This window comes from Acomys russatus, chromosome 30 (assembly GCF_903995435.1).
Source record: "Acomys russatus chromosome 30, mAcoRus1.1, whole genome shotgun sequence".
Classification (NCBI taxonomy): domain Eukaryota; kingdom Metazoa; phylum Chordata; class Mammalia; order Rodentia; family Muridae; genus Acomys; species Acomys russatus.
The window spans coordinates 9,521,980-9,542,844 of NC_067166.1; the positions used below are offsets into that span (position 1 = coordinate 9,521,980).

The window sequence follows — 20,865 nt, forward strand, 5'->3', positions numbered from 1 at the left end:
GAGCGGGGCCATTTCAGGAGAGAGCTGTCACTCCAAGGCACAGGGATGGAAACACAGGGACATGATTGTGAGACAGTCACAAACCAGGCTGTCTAGAATGGCAGAAACAGGCTTAATGTGGGGTTCTGACTAGCATATGGGGGAAATTGTCAACATCTGCACAGATGGAAACAATAAAAGAGGAGATGGGCATTGCATCTGCCCAGGGCGAGGGACAGTGGGTCAGTGGGGGATGAGGAGTTAGGGAGACATGAGACGCTGTAGTGAAATGTTCACAGGACAACTTATGTGGACTGGCTAGGACAGGCCAGTAAATGGAAGAGAGGCACACTGACACCTTTGAAGTTCTGAGTTTGAGGAAATGGAAAGACGCCATTTACCCTCATGGGGACTTCGAGAGCTCTGGGATGGCAGTCACACAGTCATGTAGGTAACGAGGTATGGATCAGGAGAAGCCTACACTTCTGGTATTTGTCTGTTCTTCACCTGATTTACAGACCTAGAGACAAGAAGTTCCCTTCTGATGGAAACTCAGTGGTGACAGAGGGGCAGACAATGAAAGCATATACACAGTACAGTGAAAATGATGATAAAAACCAAAACCAAAACAGATTAATCTTTGGTGGCAATGGCCCAGGCTCTGTATTAAGTATTTTATACTTGGTATAACTTTATTTAATTTTCTTGATAACTTCATAATGTAAATGATATATTTATCTCCATTGCACACACAAGAACTAAGGTAATAGAAAGAGAAAGCTACTTGCCCAAAGTAACACAGTGAGTGTCAGGGTTTGATTCTAAACCCTGTGGGCTGTCCAGTATGTCAGCCACTGATCATAGCAGGCTGTGGGGAACTTAGAACAAGGGTGAGCTTGTTACCTTATTTAATGTTATTACCTAAAGTTAAAAAGAATAGCTGATTCTCTGTTTGGAAAACTTCTAAGTATATTTGGAACAACATAGGCAAAGGGAATTATATTTCTAATGAGAAAGTTTATGAAATTGAAGTCTTGATTAAATCAATGGGAAAGTTATTATCCACATGCATTACAGCTCTAGTATAAGATACAAAATACAAAATATCACAGGGGGGAAAGGATAGCAGCTTTGTTGGTAGAAGTGGTTTCTAAAGGCACACAGTACAATGAACTTAATCACAGTATGTGTATAAAAAGCCCTGGGTGGTGACGGACAGCTGGAATCATAGTACTGGGGAGACAAAGACAGGAGATCCTGGGACTCCAGCGAGTCTAACGTCCAGCCTAATAGTGATACCCAGGATCCCAAAGGAGAGCCTGTCTCAAGAGAACCAAGTAGAGTCCTCCTGAGGAATGATGCCCCAAATTCACCTCTGGTTCCACACATATGTGCACACAAGTATAACGGTCCCTGTATATATGTATGCATCTTCATACTTATCTGCACACATGTACCTAGAACTAAACAGAAAATAATGATACACACACACACACACACACACATACACACACACACACGCACACACACACACACTTTCAAGGACAATATGATGTTATACCCATTGAACGTATTGGTTAGTATTGAATGTGTTGGTTACAAGTTGAACTGATTTTTTTTTAATTTTAAAAGAACTTTTAATTGAAATATAATTGCATCTCTTTCAGTTTCCCTTTCCTTTCTCCAACCCTTCTTTTCTCCCCTTCATATAGCCTCTTTCATTCTACCCCCATATCGGTGCCCTCTTTTTCTTTGATTATTATTTTTACATATATACACATATATTCATAAATATGTGAATAGAACCTGCTGAATTCATTTAGTGTTGTTTGTATGCACAAGATGTGGTGATCTACCTTACTCCCTTAAATCTCATTATTTTAAGGTATCAGTTATATATCCTTTATATAATTCTCTATTAAAGATATTGAGCAGTAGGTTAGGTACAGATCTCTATTTGTAGATTATCATATATTACATATCCAAATTATATATGGTGTACTAAAGTGGCATTTTTGTATGGATTACAGCAGTGAAATGACCATATCTCAAAGGCAAATGAAAAGTAGAAGTAGCATTCTTGGCTCAGAGCAGCAGTGAAAAGATAAACAAATCCTTCAGGGGGACACTAGATGCACTTGAAACAGTCTCAATACATCCCTAGGAAAACAATGTATCTAACTACTGGTAAAGCTGCTCTCTGAACCACTGAAAGGGACTAACAGAAATGTCTTTTTCTAGCTGAACGAGACAACTCTGTAACTGTTCAACTTCCAGTAAGCTGAACTGAAACAGCTATTTTAACTTATTACTTAAAAACAAAATCAAGCCCCATAATAGAAAATGACAGAACACTTGATCTTGGGCTAATTTTCTCTGTGGAGACACAAGCATCCGTCTTGGCAATGACTGTGTGACAGCCCTTTCTGTTGATGGGTTATTCTCTGTTGTTCTCTACAATTCTAAAATTGTATACTTCTATCACTGTCACCAAATCCTAATCATTGTGCAGGTTTTCTATTGATTCCTGGCAACTAGACCACTCACACAGTCATATAGGAAACTATAAGAGCAGAGATCGGAACTGGACCATTGACACCTCGAGGTGAATCGTAACTTTCTTTTATAAGTATTTGTTGATCAAGCTCATTTGATATAAAGGTTAATAATGGCTTGATTTTTGTTTTTAAATTAAAAAGTAAAGGTCAGTTGTAATGTAAATTTAATTTAGGGAAGCACTTGCAATTTAGGTAGCTTGCAATTTTGCCAAGATTTGAACAAGCTCGATAATATGTTTAAGAATAGAGATGTATTTTGAAGTTATTTCATTTTGTTTTTATTTCTTGCCCTGAGACAGGGTTTCTCTGTGTATCTTTGGCTGTCCTGGACTCACTTTGTAGACCAGGCTGGCCTCGAACTCGCAGAGATTTAGATTCACCTGCCTCTGCCTCCCTGAGCGCTTGGATTACAGGCATCCACCACCATGCCCAGCTGTTGTATTTTGAAGCTCTAAAACTATTTGTCTTCTATATAAGATGCCCAGAAAGATGTACACAGCACAGGACAGGGTGGAAGCTCTGCTCTGCACTGGAGAAAAGCAAGTAACAAATGAACAATAATTGACCGTGACTCTGAAAACTATTGAACCTTGACTGCCTGTAACAAGTGGATATATTTCCCACGAGCCTCAGGTGGTTCTCTCGACTTTCATATCTTTATCTCTGACATGTATCTGTTCATCTCTTTCAGATTGTTCATTCAAATTCTCCAAAATCTGCCTCTCCGTCAGTGAGCCACACTGTAGCTCTCTGCTGAACCTGCGCCCATCCCAGATCTCTGTTTCTTTTAATTAAAAAAAAATCTTCTACAAGAAATCTGGGATTTATTAGGGACTCAGGTATCTACATGGAGCTAGCAGTCTCATCTTTCTTAAGCACACTGTGAAGTCTTGCTAATCCTCCCTCAGTGTTGGCAGCCAGCATTCTCTCCGAAGGACTTTCTTACCAGACACAGCTACCTGCTTTCCCGGAATCGAATACAAATGTCATTGTTTCATATAGGCCATCATTATGAAGGATATAGAAAGACTAAAATAAAAAGTTGTATTATGACATGTTATTCTTATTTTGTTAGCACGCTCTTTCCTCTAGAGGAGATTATTATTGGGTGCCTTCTCATGGATCGTTTCCTGTAGGATTCTGGTTTTGGTAGCCTGCACCCCATGCATTCCTATAAGACACATCTTCCTGGGAGTACATAAAATCTTAAACTTTATGAATGAGGCAAATAAGCCTATGTCTTTTCTTAAGTGGTTATGATCATTTCTGTGTGCAAACACCTTCAAGCGTTACTTTATCTTAGAAATTATTCACTTCAATATCATGACCCTAAAAGTACAATTCCCTCTCCCTTTCCAAGTCATCCCCCCGTGATCACTTCTCGACCTATTAAGTTCTGGCTGCACACAATTTGTCCTTGTAAATGTCCATTTGTTCAGACACATCACACCCTTGACAGGTTCCTCGCAACGATGAGTATTAACACCCACACGCATGCACACACACATATGTTCACCTCTGCATAACTGAGCATAAACCTCGCTCTGCCCATGATGCATTTGACAACATCCCCATTTAGAAGTCAAAACTTCCTCAGAACTACTAAAATGAAGACCTCTGTTTCTGTAGGATGCTCAAAGTAATACTGAAAACAAAGTTCATAGACCAACAGCTTGGCCCCTGTTCTGACACTCAACTAAGCTCAGGTCCTGGAACATTATTTATGGACCACCAGGGCCTAAGTTTTTCATTAGTTGATGTTTAAGACAAACAGAAATAGATGAAAATCTACATTGCAAACAGAGCCAGTGCCCCTCAGAAGAATGCTTCATCTTTGCTTGCAATGTAAATTGCTATACCTATTATGAAGAGCCCAACTTGAGATTTTGTTTCTATGTGCTCCTCAAAGACTGTAAAATCTTTATGTGGTTATAATTTAAGTTTTTCTTTTTGTTTATAGTTTCTATTGTTTTCTTTTTTTGCCTAAGCAGTTACACTATGACCATTTTACTTGTTTATTTATTTATTTATTATTTTTTTCACTATGACCTTTTTAAATGATTTGAAATTTATTTTTCTCAGTTGTGAATTCCTAACAGACACCCTTGAACTCGGTGCCTATTCAGTACATTCCTGTTGAAAAAGTAAATGCAAAAGGGAAGAAAAACATGAATGGCTATCCGATCTTGTGGTCGGTGCTTAGTGGTTTCCATCCCATTTGAGAGTGGAATCCTCCTTTTTATTCTGTGCATTTTTATTCTGTGCATGATATGGTTGAATGACCAGTGGAACTGTAGCTAAGATGGGTCATGCATTGGAGTTCTCCTGCACAAAGAGCTTGTGTATAAGACGGTGCTTCCGAAAAGTGCATAGAGTCATAATATCTTAACCTTTGTGCATTCGACACATTACATTAACTGTCACCCTAAGAATACCATCTCAGGTTGAATTTTTTAAAAAAGAATATTTACTTATTTATTATGTATATAGTGTTCTGTCTGCATGTAAAACCTGCTCAGCCCAGGTTGAATTTCTAAAGTCTCTGTTTTGATGGTATCTTAGTAAAAAGTTTATTGGTGGGCCTTATTTACGCAAGTCCTAGAAGCGGCCTTTATCATGTAAGTATAGGATAGTGTGTCTTACCACAGACAGTCACACAGGACAGGCCCAATGGGAGCTGAGACGTGAAGAGAACTCCTTATTCACACTTTGCTTCATGAGTAGGAGTGAATGCACATCCGTGGAAAGTAGAGGCAGGTGGACAAGTGCTCTATATAAATTTCTCCTCTCTTCTCTGTCCCTCCAATTTGCCTAAAATATCCATTTGAATTTACATTCTTAAGTGCATGGATGGGTGACACTAAGGAATTGTCCTTTCAGAGGGTGAGTCAGGGCCTTCTTTGTAAAGTCCCTTAGTACCCTAGAAAGACGAATGGGCCCTAGGAACCTTATTATCCTCAGAATGACTTAACTCTAATCATCTTCATAGTCATTGAAGTTCTAGACTAACACAGATAGTCTAGAGTGGCACAGTTAAAATGCCAATTTAGCTTTAAAGACTGCCAGCAATGCGAAGGCTAGTTGTCCCCTTCCTATTCTGTTTGAGCTTATTCTAAATGGACGCTGGAGTCAGACAAGGGCGATCTTGTGGGGGAATGTCTTGAGTGGATGTAACAACTGTCTAAATAAAGTGCTGTTTAGCCAATCAGCTGGGCAGAAGGAAAGGATGTAGAAGGCGGGACTTCCTGGAGAGGGGGAGGAGCCAAGAATTGACTGAGGAAGGACAGTTGACAGTTGACAGAAAGGGGAGAGAAGCCTCTGAGGATCAGATTGGCAAGTGCTTGGGATATATGTATGTTATGGGGTTTCAAATAATTTTTTTTAGTTTATGAGTAGATTAGTATCAGTTTAGATTCTGCCCTGCGTGGTGCTTGCAAGCTTTAAGGCACGTTTTGGTCTCTGTGTCAATTATCGGCTTCCTAGGCCAAACGGATAAATTTAATGTAACACCATCTCAAGGTTGACATGACCCGCTACGTCAGGGCTCGTCACGCAGCATTCAACTATCTATCAACCCTAGGATTCAAAAGCATTTTCCCCTGGAGGGAAGATTTTACCAACGAGGAGAATTACCAAACACTAGCAAAACCTCTTGCAAGGCAAAGTGCCCAGGAACTCCCTTGTAAAGAGAGCTGACTCCTACTACAGGAACAGAGAAACAGACTTAGATTGTTCTTCTTTCTGTCATAGCCACTGGAACCCTGACACTCAAAAAGGCAAAAGAAAAGAAACTAGGAACTCTAGGAGAATACAAAACTGCTGGCATTCATAATATTCCTGCTATAACCAAAATGGATTACCATGGCAACTTCAGTATCACATCTTATACGGGATACCCTAGCATTTATTGTTCAGAAATAACAGGAGAAACTAAAACACATATTTTAGTCTTTCAGAGGGGTGGAGGCAGGAGGGCAATTGTAAATTATAGGTTTGTCATATAGGTCAGCTGAATAATGTCTTATTGTTCTACAGATTTGAGAATTCTTTGAGCATATGCATTTCCGACTTTTGACACACATAAAAATCACTAGCTGAACGCCACATTCTTCTACTGGCTTCCATAGAGTGTGGTAAACTGCAGGCCACGTGTTATGAGCTTCTTTAGTGTAAAGTTCCATACAATCATAAGGTTAGATTTAAGAAAATTTCAAGAGAATTTTGATTTTTTGTTTCTTTGTTTTTGTTTGTTTGTTTGTTTGTTTGTTTTTGAGACAGCATTTCTCTGTGTAGCCCTGGCTGTCCTGGAACTCACTCTGTAGACCAGGCTGGCCTCAAACTCAGAGATCTGAGATTCACCTGCATCCTAAGTGCTGAGATTAAAGGCATGGACTACCGCTGCCCAGTTAGAGAATTTTGATTTTTTTTTTAACTATAAAAGAATCAAGCAAATTCATTGCGAATTTAATATATATATCTAAAAAATATAGATTTATTGATTTGTTCTGACTACTTTCACTTTTCTAACTGGGAAAGAAAAACATGAATTTGTTGATTGGCTATTATGTGTCAGGTCCTGTATGAACTATGGGACACACTGTGGTTTTAGCATACAGACTTATATTCTGTTTTCATGGTTCTACAATTGGATGTGGAAAGAAAACAAGACCCACAAAATACTGGAATATGCTGTTATAATAGTGAGAAAAGCTCAACAGGCTCCAAAGAGGATATAAATAGGCACCTCGCCTAGCCTGAGTATTTGGAGAATGTTTCCCCATGGACCATGAGGCCTGGTAGGATCACCGCTCCTGAGAGCCCTGTGAAGGAGGCCCTAGCTGTCTTTTAATATTCAGAATGCATCCATGCCTCAGAAGAACTATTTGTTCCATAATGCCCTCCTTAACAAATTCTTTTCTTAAGGGTCTTTCTCTTCTTCACCACTGACGAAGATACTTAGTGGGTAGTTGACTACTATGTCCATTTAGCAGAATAATGGTGTTAGGTTCTTCTCTGAGGCATATAATCTAGCCACTTGTGAGTCTACAGCTCTGTTATTTGTACCAGTTCTGAGTTATACTGTATTGTAAAATGGGCCTTAAATTCAATCAGAATGTGGTTAATTACCTCTATAACATTTGTGTCACTATTATACCAATAGATATATCATTTTAGGGCAGTGGTTTGTGTAACTGGCAGGGTTCACAGTTCACTGAGATTGTTGTTTGTTTTTCTTCTGCAGCAGTGTGCTCAGCACCTTCCATCACTATGAAAGCTAGCCAATTGGGTTAAAGGTTCAAGGTATGTACCATGTTGATTTCTCAGTCTTAGGACTCAAGTACATGGTGTCTTCAGTAATAGGGTCTTACCATTAAGTTCTGATAACCAAAAGAAATGATAATATCTTGTAATGTTTGGGGATTCTGTGTTACCCTACTGACCAGCAATTGAAAAGAGAGAACCCATAGTTGTACTGGGATTTGTTTTTTAATAAGCTATGGTGTCTGTGAGAGGCCCTGTCCTCCCATTATAGAGTAACTGTACTTAAACTCCATCAGGTAGATGCAAATTAAAATTGCTCTGAGATTTCATTTCACTGTAGTCATAATGAGTAAGACTAGAAAAAAATGACAACAAATTATGGCATGAACACAGAGAGACAGAAAAATAGTGTTCACTACTTGTAGGAGTGCAAACTGATGTATCTACTATGAAAATCAGTGTAATGCTTGCTCATCTATGTTCACCAATGCTCTATTCACAATAGCCAGTGAATAGGAACAGCGACAATGTCCATCAGCTATTGAATGGATAATGAAAATGTGGTATATCTAACCAAAGGCTATTATTCACACGCAAAGAAAAATGAGATAAAATTCACAAGTAAATGAATGGACCTAAGTGTAACCATCCTGGATGAGGTCACCTAAGCCCAGAATGACAAATGTCACATGTTCTTTGTGAGATGTGAATGCTAGCTAGCTTTGAGTCTTTAGATATGTAATATGCTTCATTTGGAATACCCAAGACATCATGAAACTTAGTAACAGGCCATGGAAGGATTTCAAGAGAAGAAAGATAGAATCCAAGTGTTACAAACATGAAAAAGGCAATAATAATGGGATGTGAACTAGTAAACGGTATGGGGGGATGGGAGGGCAGGTAGAGAAGTATGGAGTGGGATAACTAACAGTAAAAACCTTTTAAGGCCATATGAAAATTTACTATTGTAGAAGCCTCCTATAATGTGTACATATACACACACATATATATACATACACAAAAATATACACATACAAAGGAATGGAATGGACGCACCGTGTTCCTGTTTATCTTCCCCATCAGACCTTCTACATGAACACTGCAGGATAGCATAGTGCTAAGGCAGCTCCATGTGTTTCTTCAGTATTCACTGCTTTTATTTATCACACTGGGCAGAGGAGGAGTGAGAGCAGATTCTTCCCTTTGTAGCTCAGCTCTACGCAATAATTTTGTTTGACGTAGAAGCAAAGCTACAAAAAAACTTAATGTCTCCAAGGATGTTAAGTAAACTAGCATCTCATTGTTGTAACATGTGAAGGTCACTCTGATGTGGACTTGCCCTCTAATAGCTCTAGTAATGGACACTCTAAGCAACCTCTCCTGGCCTATTGCTCGCTTTCCAGCAACACATTCTCTGAGTGATGGGTGAACGCTGAACTGAAGGAGGACAGAGATTGCCATTTAGGAGTTGACATTAATCCCCAGTCATTAGGAATAGATTAGAAAATTGGCATCCTTTTTAAGTTCAGTTGGAAAATATTACCTACAACATGCTTATAAACACTGAAATAATTGTGCAATACACAAAGAATATGCTTTGAATTATATTTCTGATGAATAAAATGAGATAAATTCTGATGACAATAAGACATATTATCACTTAATGTCTTTCCAAAATGAAATGGTTGAATCATTCAGTTGTTTTAGAAAAGCAATGTCCTCTGCCTGCCTGCCAGCCCACCCCACTTTCTGTTTTACTCTGCCCTCCTCCCTCCTTCATCAAGATACTATATTTTTTAGCTTGACATTCATATCATAGCTTCATTCACAGAGTTCTCATTGGACCTTGTTATTACTTATCCTCTGGCCACGTCATCCCTAGAGTAACAATTATGTTAAATATCATGTGTTCATTCGTGTGTGTGTGTGTGTGTGTGTGTGTGTGTGTGTGTGTGTGTGTGTGTGTTGGGTTCTCGATTTTGCCTTTTAGCTTTTGAGAAACTCCTGAAATTTCTATAAAATATCTGTCTTCGCATTCTTATTTTAATGAAGTTGTTCTTATTAGGGTTTCGCATTGCTTGCTTCTATGGCTCTTTTCCATTGCAATTTATGTTGTGCACCCTTGCCAAGTTTGTATCCCTAAAACGACAGTTTCCATCATAGTAATCTTAAATTGAAAACAAAGAAAATGCACACATACTTGGAATTCATTTTGATAATAATACAGTAGCCATATCAGAAAAATAAAGCAGTTAGCCAAAGGGAGTAACTCAATTTCAAAATTGAGGTGTAGGAAAATAGTTAATAAAAATGGTTTGTAACATGAGCTAGTATTCATTAAAAAAATATAGAGGAAACTCCAGGCCAAAAATAAATAGGAACAGCAAGTAGTTCCTCATACTTAGGATACAGAATGTGTGTCAATGACGATTTACAAAAGAATTTTAGGAAGACTATATAATGGTTGTTTTGAGCATTCCATTTGTACAAACATGGGGACATCAAGACAGTGGTATAGAAAATGAATCCGTGGGTTATAACGAGGGAAAAGATGCTAACGATGAAAACCCAACTTTCAGGCAAGAGAGGATGAGGATGTGATGCAAAATGGTAGGACCGGGAATGGGACTGGCAAAAGAGGTTAAGCTCAGCGGTCAAGAAGGCACACACTCTCACAAAATGGGCGAGTGGCAGAACGGTCAAGAAGGCACATACCTCCACAAAATGGACGAGTGGCAGAACTGAGAAAAGGAAGCACCTTGGAGGGCCCCAGAGTCTGCAGCATCAATTACGGAGATGGCAAATGTCCCTGAGTGACTTTAATTTTAAATAGATGGAGTCTGAAACCTCTAGGGACCATTTGGTACTAGGCAGTTGGATACTCAGCTTGCGCACTGAGGACAGAATGCAAAGCTAGAGATGTGTCTTTTAACAGAAATGGTTTCCACCACTAACTGTTACGTCCAGATACAGGGAGGATTGGAAGAAACTCTGATGATTTCTTTAGAAGTTTTACTTAAAGAGAAAAAAAAAAGGACATTCATCAAAGAGAATCTTTTCATGTCCCTTGAGGTTCCTTCTCGTTGTTGTTAGAGGGAACTGCTTATGATGAAAACCACCTACATGGCTCATATGGTCACAGTCACAGGGACTGTATATCCAGCCATGGGAGCAGGTGTCAAGACTTCAGTAAACACACACACACACACACACACACACACACACACACACACATCAACTTAATATTCATTATCTCCTGTGTAATTCTGCTTAGTATTTTTCACTTCTCTTTGAAATGTGGATCGCTGTTTAGCACCTTGCCTAGAGCTATAGGCCTGTATTAGATCATTCATTCAACTGTCTTTAATGAGATCTCAGTAGAACCTCTCCTGAAGAAACAGCAGCCATGGAAATGCAATAAAGCCACTGATACTGAATATTTTAGCCTATTGTCTAAAGTCATTTTCCATTTTTAACCAGACTAAGAAAGCAATAGCTTCATGATATATACACAAAACGATGTGAAGAGTACTGCTTCCACAAATTCATAAAATATATGAATTGCTTGGATGTCAGTAAAGGTCTTCAGAGAACTGTGAGGCACTTTCCAGTTGGGCTTGTTGACAGTTCAGCAATTATTTATTGTAGAAATCTTGTCTGCTTATCGTAAGACAGCCTGTCCTTTTATACTTGATATGATTAAGCAATCGCAGCCTAACTCATGGTAATTAAATATGTTCCTAGACTTTGCAGATGTCCTTAGGTTGGAGGTGAATAAAGTGATCCCAGTTAAGAAGAACTGGGGACATGTAACTAATTTAATGCCCACATTCACAGAAGTACTACACAAAAAGAAATGTTGGTCTGAGAATCAAATGTTGATCTAATGGTGTCAAAGAAGCTATGGAGCATAAATTAAATTTGTGATTGATGAAGATTTGTTGTTTATAGTGTGTACTTGTTTTCTTTTGGTACATAATGATGGAGTATACATATTTCTAAATAAAATTATGCCATTTGGAGTTATAATGCTATCTTTAAGAGACATACACCATCTAATCAAAATCCTAGCACCAGGCATGAGAAACTTCCTTGAGTTGTTGGTCAGGGGAATCCAGGAGACCTTCAAAGCATTATAAGGTATTGAAACTGCACATAGTTGCCTCCCAGAATTTGAAGGTAAGTCCCTATTGCTGAAGATACCACATACTTTGGATATGAGACTTAGGGAATTGGGCTGATACCGACCTGGAAGTCTCCTTTCTGACAAGTAGCTCTCATAGCATGAGAAGGTTCTAGGTAAGCTGCCAAGGGGGAAAACAGTCAATTGTCCTACCTGACTGTGATGATTACAAACCAGCATAAGGATCAGCAGCACAGTAAGACATCACCAAAGGTGCAGTAGTGGCATTTACATCTTAGGGGTAACCAACAGCTGCCTAGTTCTTCTCAATAGGCAGGGACTTATTACCGATACTATGAGCCTACCCAAATACCTGTGGCTTAAAGGTGACCCTACTAATGACCAGGAAAGCTGCTGTGAGATTGTGTGCCCACAAAAGCAAGACCTTAACAAAGGACAACACCAATGACATGCCAGTGTGGGTGGCGAAATCCCACAAATACAAAAACTCAACTATCCAAGATAATTGATCTTTCTATCTCTATGTGTTAAACTTGAAATGCCAACATTTAATAAAATTTAAAAGTTATAGTTTGGCAAGATAAAAATACAGTGCTCAAGAGTTCGTGGAGACTATAAAAACTTAAGAGTTTTAGAAATTACAAATACAGCAAATCACGGTAATTCCAGATGGCAGAGCTGTCATTCTCTTCAACACTGAGCTTAATTAAGATTTAGTGCTTTAACTACTTTGATAATGTCTTCATTGCCACTTGAGATTAAAAATGGGTAACTATCAAATGACCATGTGGCTGTACTTCTATCGTAGCTGATTTTTAAGATGAAAATTATTTTTCTGTGTTCTAACACTCTTTTCATTCAGCAAGTCATTATTTGATAAGAATATACCTGGATTTAAATCAAACTGTATTTTAAATTTCTAAGTTAGTTTCCCTACCTCATCCCCTCTCCACCTCTCCCTCACCCCCCACCATGGCTTTAACTAAAAAGCCAGATTTCTTTTTATCAACTCAATATCACGCTTCAGTGGGTAGGGTGAAACAACATATGGGCACATTTTATCTCTCTCTCCTCCTCCCTCCCTCCCTTGCCCCCTCCCTCCCTCCCTACTCTTTCTCCCTCTTTTTGCTTCTCTCCCTTTCGTTCTGTGAGATGGGGCATCATTACTTAGTCACGGATGGCCTTCAACTTCCTGTGAAGCCTAGGCTGATGCCAAACTCCTTGCAACTTCTCTCGTCTCAACCTTCCAAGTACTGGAGTTATAGGAATAAACTCTCACATCTGGCATATTTTACTTTTTTGAGACAAAGTCACATGTAGCCTACACTGTCCTCAAACTCCTTGTGTAGTTAAGGTTGTCCTTGAACTCCTGGTCTGGCTGCTTCCACATCCCAAGGGCTGGGATTAAAATCATGTGCCACTGTGTTGGAGCATCTCTTCCTTACGAGGTTTCTCTTTCTTTATACCTTGCTCCCATCCACACTCTCCTTTCCTTCCTTCCTACCTTTTCAAGTCATAAAAACAATTACCCATCTGCCAATAATATAACCCTTGTTATATAAATAAGAATATAAACACATAGATGCTATTTACTAATCTTAGACGAGTCCAGGTAATCATCCTGAAAGGGGAGCGACCATCTTTGGTTAAATTTTCCTGAACCCAGGGTCATGAAGCACCACCACTTCAGGTGTACTAGTTTCTTTATAATCTTTTAAATAGTTCCTTTTATTTTTGAGATTTTAGTATAATTGTCTATTTTTTTTAATGAGAGGTTTTTAAAAACATATAGCCTCAAAAAATTAGCTATGGAATAAAAACAATGACGATTTGGATGTTCTTCCAGCACTCAGGCATACTGCCCAGCTACTGCTTTCAGGATCAACTCGCTCTATCCCAGTCCCACGGGACAGAGGTGTGAAACAGAAAGATCTAGTTATGCATCTGCTAAATAAGAGGCATTTAACTGATTATAAAGGGTGGATCGGGTATCTTTTTTTTCTTACAGATTCCAAGGTCCATGCCACCAAACACTGCTTATTATAAGATGCTATTGAAACCACTTACCTGCAAAATACACCACAGTGTTTAATTTTAAAATTATAAGACACAACAACACCAACCAAACAAAGAGGGTTCCTCAGCGTTTTCAGATTCCTGATGCATTACCCTTTGAGATTCGGGGACAATAAAGTGAGGTTTTTGTTGTTGCTGTTGCTTGGTTTTGTTTTTATTTAAGTGTGCATCATAACTCTAAATTGCATCTTTGTTATTGGATGAATACACTTTGTTTGTTTGTTTTTTAATTAAAAAGAAATAAAATTAACTGGGAATAGCCTGCACCTTTCTGAGGACTTACCCATATACATCAACTTACACGAAATATAAGATGACTTACTTAAAAAGGTTATCACCCTTTAAGTAAAAAATAAAAAATAAAAAGGAACAGGGGAAATAAACTCCCAGTTGACATTGGCGCCTTGTGTGGATTTCAGTCTCTCACCACTAGAGTAGAGGTGTGAGGTAACTGACAGTGACCACGCCATGCTCGATCTGGGCTACAGGTAGTACAATAAAGCTTAGATAAGTGTTCCCTCACTGGGAATGTACATAGCGCCAGAACTATGTAAACACAGTTTGGGAAATACATAGTATGGGAAACACTTGGTATTCTGAGGCAAAAAGTAATTCTTCCTGGGGTAAGAAACAATAAGCAAAAAACAAAATCAAAACAACAACAACAGCAACAAATCCATTTCCACTAAGAAAAAGTTACAATCTAAATACTCCTTCACAATTATAACATTTATTTTGAGGTCAAATCAAGCCAAGTGTATGTTCGGTGAGTCATGCGTTTACATCTATGTGTGTGTATATATCAGAAAAAGAAAGGCAGGAAGGTAAGACGGCGATGAGCGATGACAGAGGAAAATCTAATGCCCTCCAAAGTTCTTTTCTATTTTTTTTTTCTTTTTGAGAATTCATAAAATTAGGAGCCGGGAATGGAACATTTCTATCAGTCCTTCTCGCTCCGTTCTGAGTGCTGACTGAAGGACGGGTTCCAGACATGTTCGTCACGTGCACCTCTGTTTTGGCACTGCTTTGCAACCGCTGGAGGAGAAGGGGTCTGTGTTAGCAGGAAGCCCCTTCCTCTGAAAGTGCTGAGCTCAACTCTGAAATCACACGGCACTGGTTTGCTTGTTTGGCTGGGAGGGAGGGTGCTGGGAGAGTGGGGGGTGGTATGTATGATTTAGCAGAATTCTGGAGCACAGATCTAGAAATCATAACTTTTAGATAGGAAAACAAATCTCTTGCCCTCTTTTGAAGTGGCCAGATGAAACTGTTTCTCATGGCCCTGTCTCACATTTCTTACTGGGGACGGGCATTTAGGAGAGAGAGTCAGATACTTGGGTATCGGGTAATAAGTGTTGCTAACAAACAAATCCATGATTTTGCTAAATCCCCTTTCCAATTACCATTTTGGATGATTCCTGTGGTAACGCTGGCATTAACAATCTCCCTGAGTCTGAAAATCCACAGACCTTGCAACTGGATTAGGCTTTGCCAAACTAAACTAAACTAAGAATATTCGTCAGCTCTCCTCTCGGGTTAATGTTTCCCCAACTCCCCCAGCACACTGAATTTAACAACTAACCTCACTCCCGGACCCTCTCAGTGCAGCAGATCACCAAGCAGTTACCAAAGGGTAGCTAGCAAACACACACTGACAAACAACCGAGGAAAGAAAAGCAATTACCGTCTCCTCTGTGGCTTAATATCAATTGCCTTGTTGACGGCATAAGGCGATCCATGAGCGTACGCGGTTCGGAATCTAGCCACCTTCCCCAGACTTAGGTGCTCACAGCTGGCTGGCAGACTCATTGTATCCAAAAATCAGGAAGTAAAAGCAAGTCTTAGTGGCCAGCTCAGCATTCCTGGGAAGGCTGGAAAGAGCGTGTCAGATAATGGATTTCAGCCATATGCTGCTTCGGTCGCTGGGTGCTTCTTTTCTTCGAGAGAGTAAACGGGTGTCTCCCAGAGGCTATCGGCTCTACCTTTTCTGTTCATGGATACGGAAGCTTGTTGCACGTTTCTAGTTTCTAATCAGAGCTGTGCTCCAGCCAATTATTGGCTGAGCAGATGAAAGAGAAATTCTGTAGCTCCACAAAAGCCTTGTTTCCGTTCAGCTCTACTCTCTGAGGAGGCAGCAGGTTTTAATCCATTTTTATCTAAGGTCTAATGTAGTAGTGGTTAAGCAGGCGGTTGTTTGTGTCTATACCAAGCGCATACATGATAGGCAGAATATAATCAGCTATAACTCCAGCCTCCTAAGCTGACTGTAAAGACTTAGAAAATAGGATGGGCACATGGAAATGATTATGGGTGACTTTCCAATTATCAGGACCAAGACTTGTAGGTTCTCCTTCATAAATTACTATTCATAATGACAGTGAACACAGCCTCTTGGGGACAGAAAAAATTATAAGTGAAAGTCCGTGTGTGACAACACTAACTGATTGCTGATTTCTCCCTTCATTAGCAACGCTCAGAAATGTAGAGTCTCCCTGCTGTCTGAGTGAAGAACTATTGAAAAACTAACCGCAATGTCTTTGCTAATCTAAAACAATGACAGACAAGTTGGAGAAATTGTAGGAAAGACTGCAAATAATTCTGTCCAAGGCATCAGTCTCTCCTGATGCTGTTACAGGCTTAATAAGCCCATGGCTTTCAAAACCCTTCACTCATCTTCTGCAGTGAAATCCCACAGGCCCTCGTGTGCAACTCAAGACGGCGAGTATATAAAGTGCTGGGCAACTTTGACAGCTGAAAAATGATTTCATGCTGACTGCGGTGGTGAAGAGTTGAAATACCATCCCTCAGACGGCTGAGGGAGAGGGATTCTGAGTCTGATGCTAGCTTGCGCTCCCTACAAGACACTGCCGCAAATAAAAATTCTTATTTAGGATTTGAATGTACAGAAACAAGTCTAATTAAAATTCTATAAAAAGTATTGTTATTAGTGCGTGCATGTATGAATGTATGTATGTATGGTGTGCGTGTGTGGTGTGTGTATGTATGTGTATATGTGTTTGTGTGTGTGTGTTTGGATGTATGTGTGTATGTGTGCTATAGTGTTGTGTATGTGTGTATGGTGTGTGTGTGTGTGTATATGTGTGTGTTTTTCTGTGTATGTGGTGTGTGTATATATGTGTGTTTGTGTGTGTGTATATATGTGTTGTGTGTGGTATATGTGTGTGTATTATGTACATATGTATAGTATATGTGTGTTCTGTGTGTGGTATATATGTGTGTGTGGTGTATGTGTGTATGTGTATATGGTATGTGGTGTGTGTGGTGTGTGTGGTGTGTGTGTGTGTGTATGTGTGTGGTTCTCTATGTGTGTGTTTGTACAGAGGTAAATATGCCATGGCATGCATATAGAAGTCAGAGAACAACCAACCATTGGGAGTCAGTTCTCTCTTTTCTCAGTAAGACCCAGGGATTGAACTCAGGTCTCATTCATTCACAACAAGCTCCTCTATCTACTGAAGCAGCTGATCTGCCTTGTCTGCCCCACACAAACGATTCATTTAAAAGTCATGGCATGAGAGTGGTAATGGGTGCTTTTAAACCCAGCACTCAAGAGGCAGAGGCAAATCGATGCCTATCAGTGCGAGGCTAGCTTGGTCCAGGTCAACCAAGGCTAGATGGTGAGATTTTTGTCCCTAGATCAACAGGAAAAGAGTCTTGGAACCAGTGCAATCAAATCAAGAGAAGTTGTATTGATTTTAATATGGTGACTAAATTCATACACTAGTTTAGACAATAAGTACAATTTAAGTTCAGAGTTTAAAAACGTAGATGATTTTTTTCTATCCAATTATATATATGTGTATATATATATGCTGAGTTATAAAATGATGATATAGGATGCTTATTTAGGATTCTGTACCTCTCCTTGTTCTCATGTTGTCGTGAATTTATAGGCTCTGGTTATTCTGCCTCACCCTTCCAAGTTGTAGGGACTATAAATAGTTTCAACCATGTCTGGCCATACTCATTTAAACATGTCACATTACACGGAGATATGTAAACAAACTTCTTCTCTTTTTTCACATTAATTGCATTTTTCTCAATGCTTACCAATGTGTTTCTTTTTCTTTTTTTGTACTTATTTTTACTAATGCTCCCAAATATATTTAAACATAAGTTCATATAAACATGTGAGTAATGCATGCATAAATATACACACACATAACACACAAACACATTCATATATGCATTTGCACATGCACGTGTATGTGTGTATACTTTTATATTCATGCGTGTACATGTGTATGCATGTGTGTGTGTGTGTGTGTGTGTGTGTGTGTGTGTGAATGTCCATGATTATGTATGGGCATATGTGTTCTTTTGGGTAATTTGTTTTTGGGAATTTGTATCTTGTCACACATAGAGTATTTTTGTACCCAATGGACAATTCTGTAGTCAATGCATAGCAATATAGTGAGTGTTTTTTTTTTAATAATTACATGAAAGCACATAGCATGGCTGGGATAATATTTATTCAACTATTCCTTTTTACACACCTACAAGCTTGGCTTCTACTAATAAGAAATATGTTTTCAATTTTTTTTCTGATAGGTGTTTGTATTTTTGAAAGTGAGTCACTACATAAAAATTATATGCATTTCCTTCTCAGTGGGCAGTTGTTCTTTATGGGAGTTCACATTTCCTAAGTCGTGTGGACACACACCAGCTTCCACACACTACTTCAAATGTTCTTTAATGATATTCAAGTCTACTTCTTCTAGTGTAAAGTCAGGTAACTGGGTCTGACAAGTTCTTGTCCCACAAGCCTGAGGACCCAGAATTTGCTCCCTGGCACGTATGTAAGAAGCTAGGTGTAGTGGAACTTTCTTGCCATCCCAGTGTTGGGGAAGCAAGCTAGGCAGATCCCTAGAGCTTGCTGGCCATGCCCCAGTAAGAAATTATGTCTCAGAAAATAAAATAGATGGCTCATGAGGAATGACAGATGAGGCTGACCTCCAGCCTCCACACACATGTACACATAAAGACATGTAAAATCTTATGCACAAAATGCACATGCATTCATATAAATGTGATAAAAAACGTGCATAACATTAAAATGAGGCAATTAGTGTAAAAAATACAGAGTGACTGGACAGAGTTCCTTGTTAACTTGAAACTCTTATTCGGGTGCCTACAAAGGGAAAGGGAGTCTTCTTAAGCTGAAAGCAGCAGGGCATAAAGAAATGGACTATTGAGGAATAACACTGTTAAACTTGTGCTGAGGGTGAGGCTTAATGACTGCCAACATTGAAACATATGACAGTTTAAGCTACTTTAATATCCTTAGGTTTAAGAGGCCATTGCACTTTCTCTTCCATCCCAGAGTATTAACAACAACATCACAAGCAAGCAAGATAATTCAGGAGGGTTATGCAGTAGCAGAGAATAATTTCCACATGAAAATTCCCCCAAAGGGTACAAACCAGATACTGAGAGGTAAGACACGAGGTCCATGAGAGAGAATGTGAGTCCTCTCAGGGGTGAGATTCTCAGGGACAGTTTTGCTTGCACATGTGCAATGGTTTACCGAAAGCCTGGCAGGGACTCCTGGGGATTAATTGTACTTAAATGGGGATGAGAAAAGATTACTTCGAAGATTCAACCTGCCAAGAGTCCAGAGTCGATGAGAACTCTAGCCAGAATGCAGGTAGTGGCCTGGGAGAGAAAAACAGAATGTTCCTGTTCTCGACAACTTCCTGGCTGTGGGACTGGACAGCGTAGTTGGACACCTGACCTTTGAGAAAATGACAACATTCTGGAGAAGCCACGTCTCATCGAGAGGTGAGAACCCTCATCTGAATAGGCTTGTAGCAAAAGCCAAGCTCAACCTCTTACCAATAATAACAAGGCCGACCCATCTATTTATGTGACTTTGCACACTCTGACTCACTGGTGACAAGCACAGCATCCAACATAAATCCCATTCATCTCGCCATTAGCTCGAACTCTTCAGAACCTTCAGACAGAGGCAGACGTAACAGTACACGCACATCGATTTTTTGTAGAGTCCGCTCTGATGCTGGAAATATCCCAACATAGCAACTAACACAGTCACCAAGAAGTAGCAATTTCAGGCCTCCAGATTTGCCACCTTCTGATCTCAACAGTATTTACTACAGAAGACTTCTTTGGCATGTAGTCTGGCTTGAATTTGGTAATTAGAGAATCTAAGGGGCTTTTTTTTTTTTTTTTTTTTTTTTTTTTAAAGTCAGGGTTTCTCTGTATAATAGCCCTGGCTATTCTGGGCTCACTTTGTAAACCACACTGGCCTTGAACTCATAGAGATCTGCCTGTCCTTGCCTCCCGAGTGCTGGGATTAAAGGCGTGCACCAGCACCGCCCGGCCTGAGGGAACTTTTTGAAGACAGCAGGACACCACCTGTTCATGATCATATCAGGGCACAAACATCAACTCAATAACTTTCCGTGCTTTGTAACTTGGGCAGGGGGCTCCCCAGATTCCCTATTGCCAAGGGGGAGCTGGAGATCAAATTTCCCTTCAACGTTCTAGGCTGTTTCTGATTCTGTCTTCTACATTTCCTGGTCAAGGCATTGAAGGAGAAGCTTCTAATACCCATTATGTGCTGAAACACAAAAACAAAACAAAGCAAAGCATATCTTTATCCAGAGCCTGTGCCTTCCTTCTATTAACATGAAGTACTACTGAGAAAATTCCCCTGGGAAGCCCCACAGGTGTCTCCTTCACCATTTATAATATGATTGCGATCTACTCACTTTTCCCTATGTTTCCTCTCTCCCCATACTCCTCCCCTTGTGTTTTTCACCACTACCTCCATTCAGCAAATGATCTGACCACTGATAATTGGGC

General features: G+C 39.6%; 1 protein-coding gene across 9 annotated transcripts in view; it reads right to left on the reverse strand.

Moving 5' to 3' along the window:
• Positions 1-20,865, reverse strand: part of Pde4d (phosphodiesterase 4D) — a 1,424,262-nt gene that overhangs the window by 342,678 nt on the left and 1,060,719 nt on the right. The window contains exon 1 of one of the 9 annotated variants that reach the window (XM_051172557.1): positions 15,701-16,117. The exons of the other annotated variants lie outside the window; for them this stretch is intronic. Coding sequence (XP_051028514.1) covers positions 15,701-15,825 — 125 coding nt within the window. The 5' untranslated portion in view covers positions 15,826-16,117. Of the gene's footprint in view, positions 1-15,700; positions 16,118-20,865 lie in introns of those variants that run through there. 9 annotated transcript variants of the gene reach the window in all.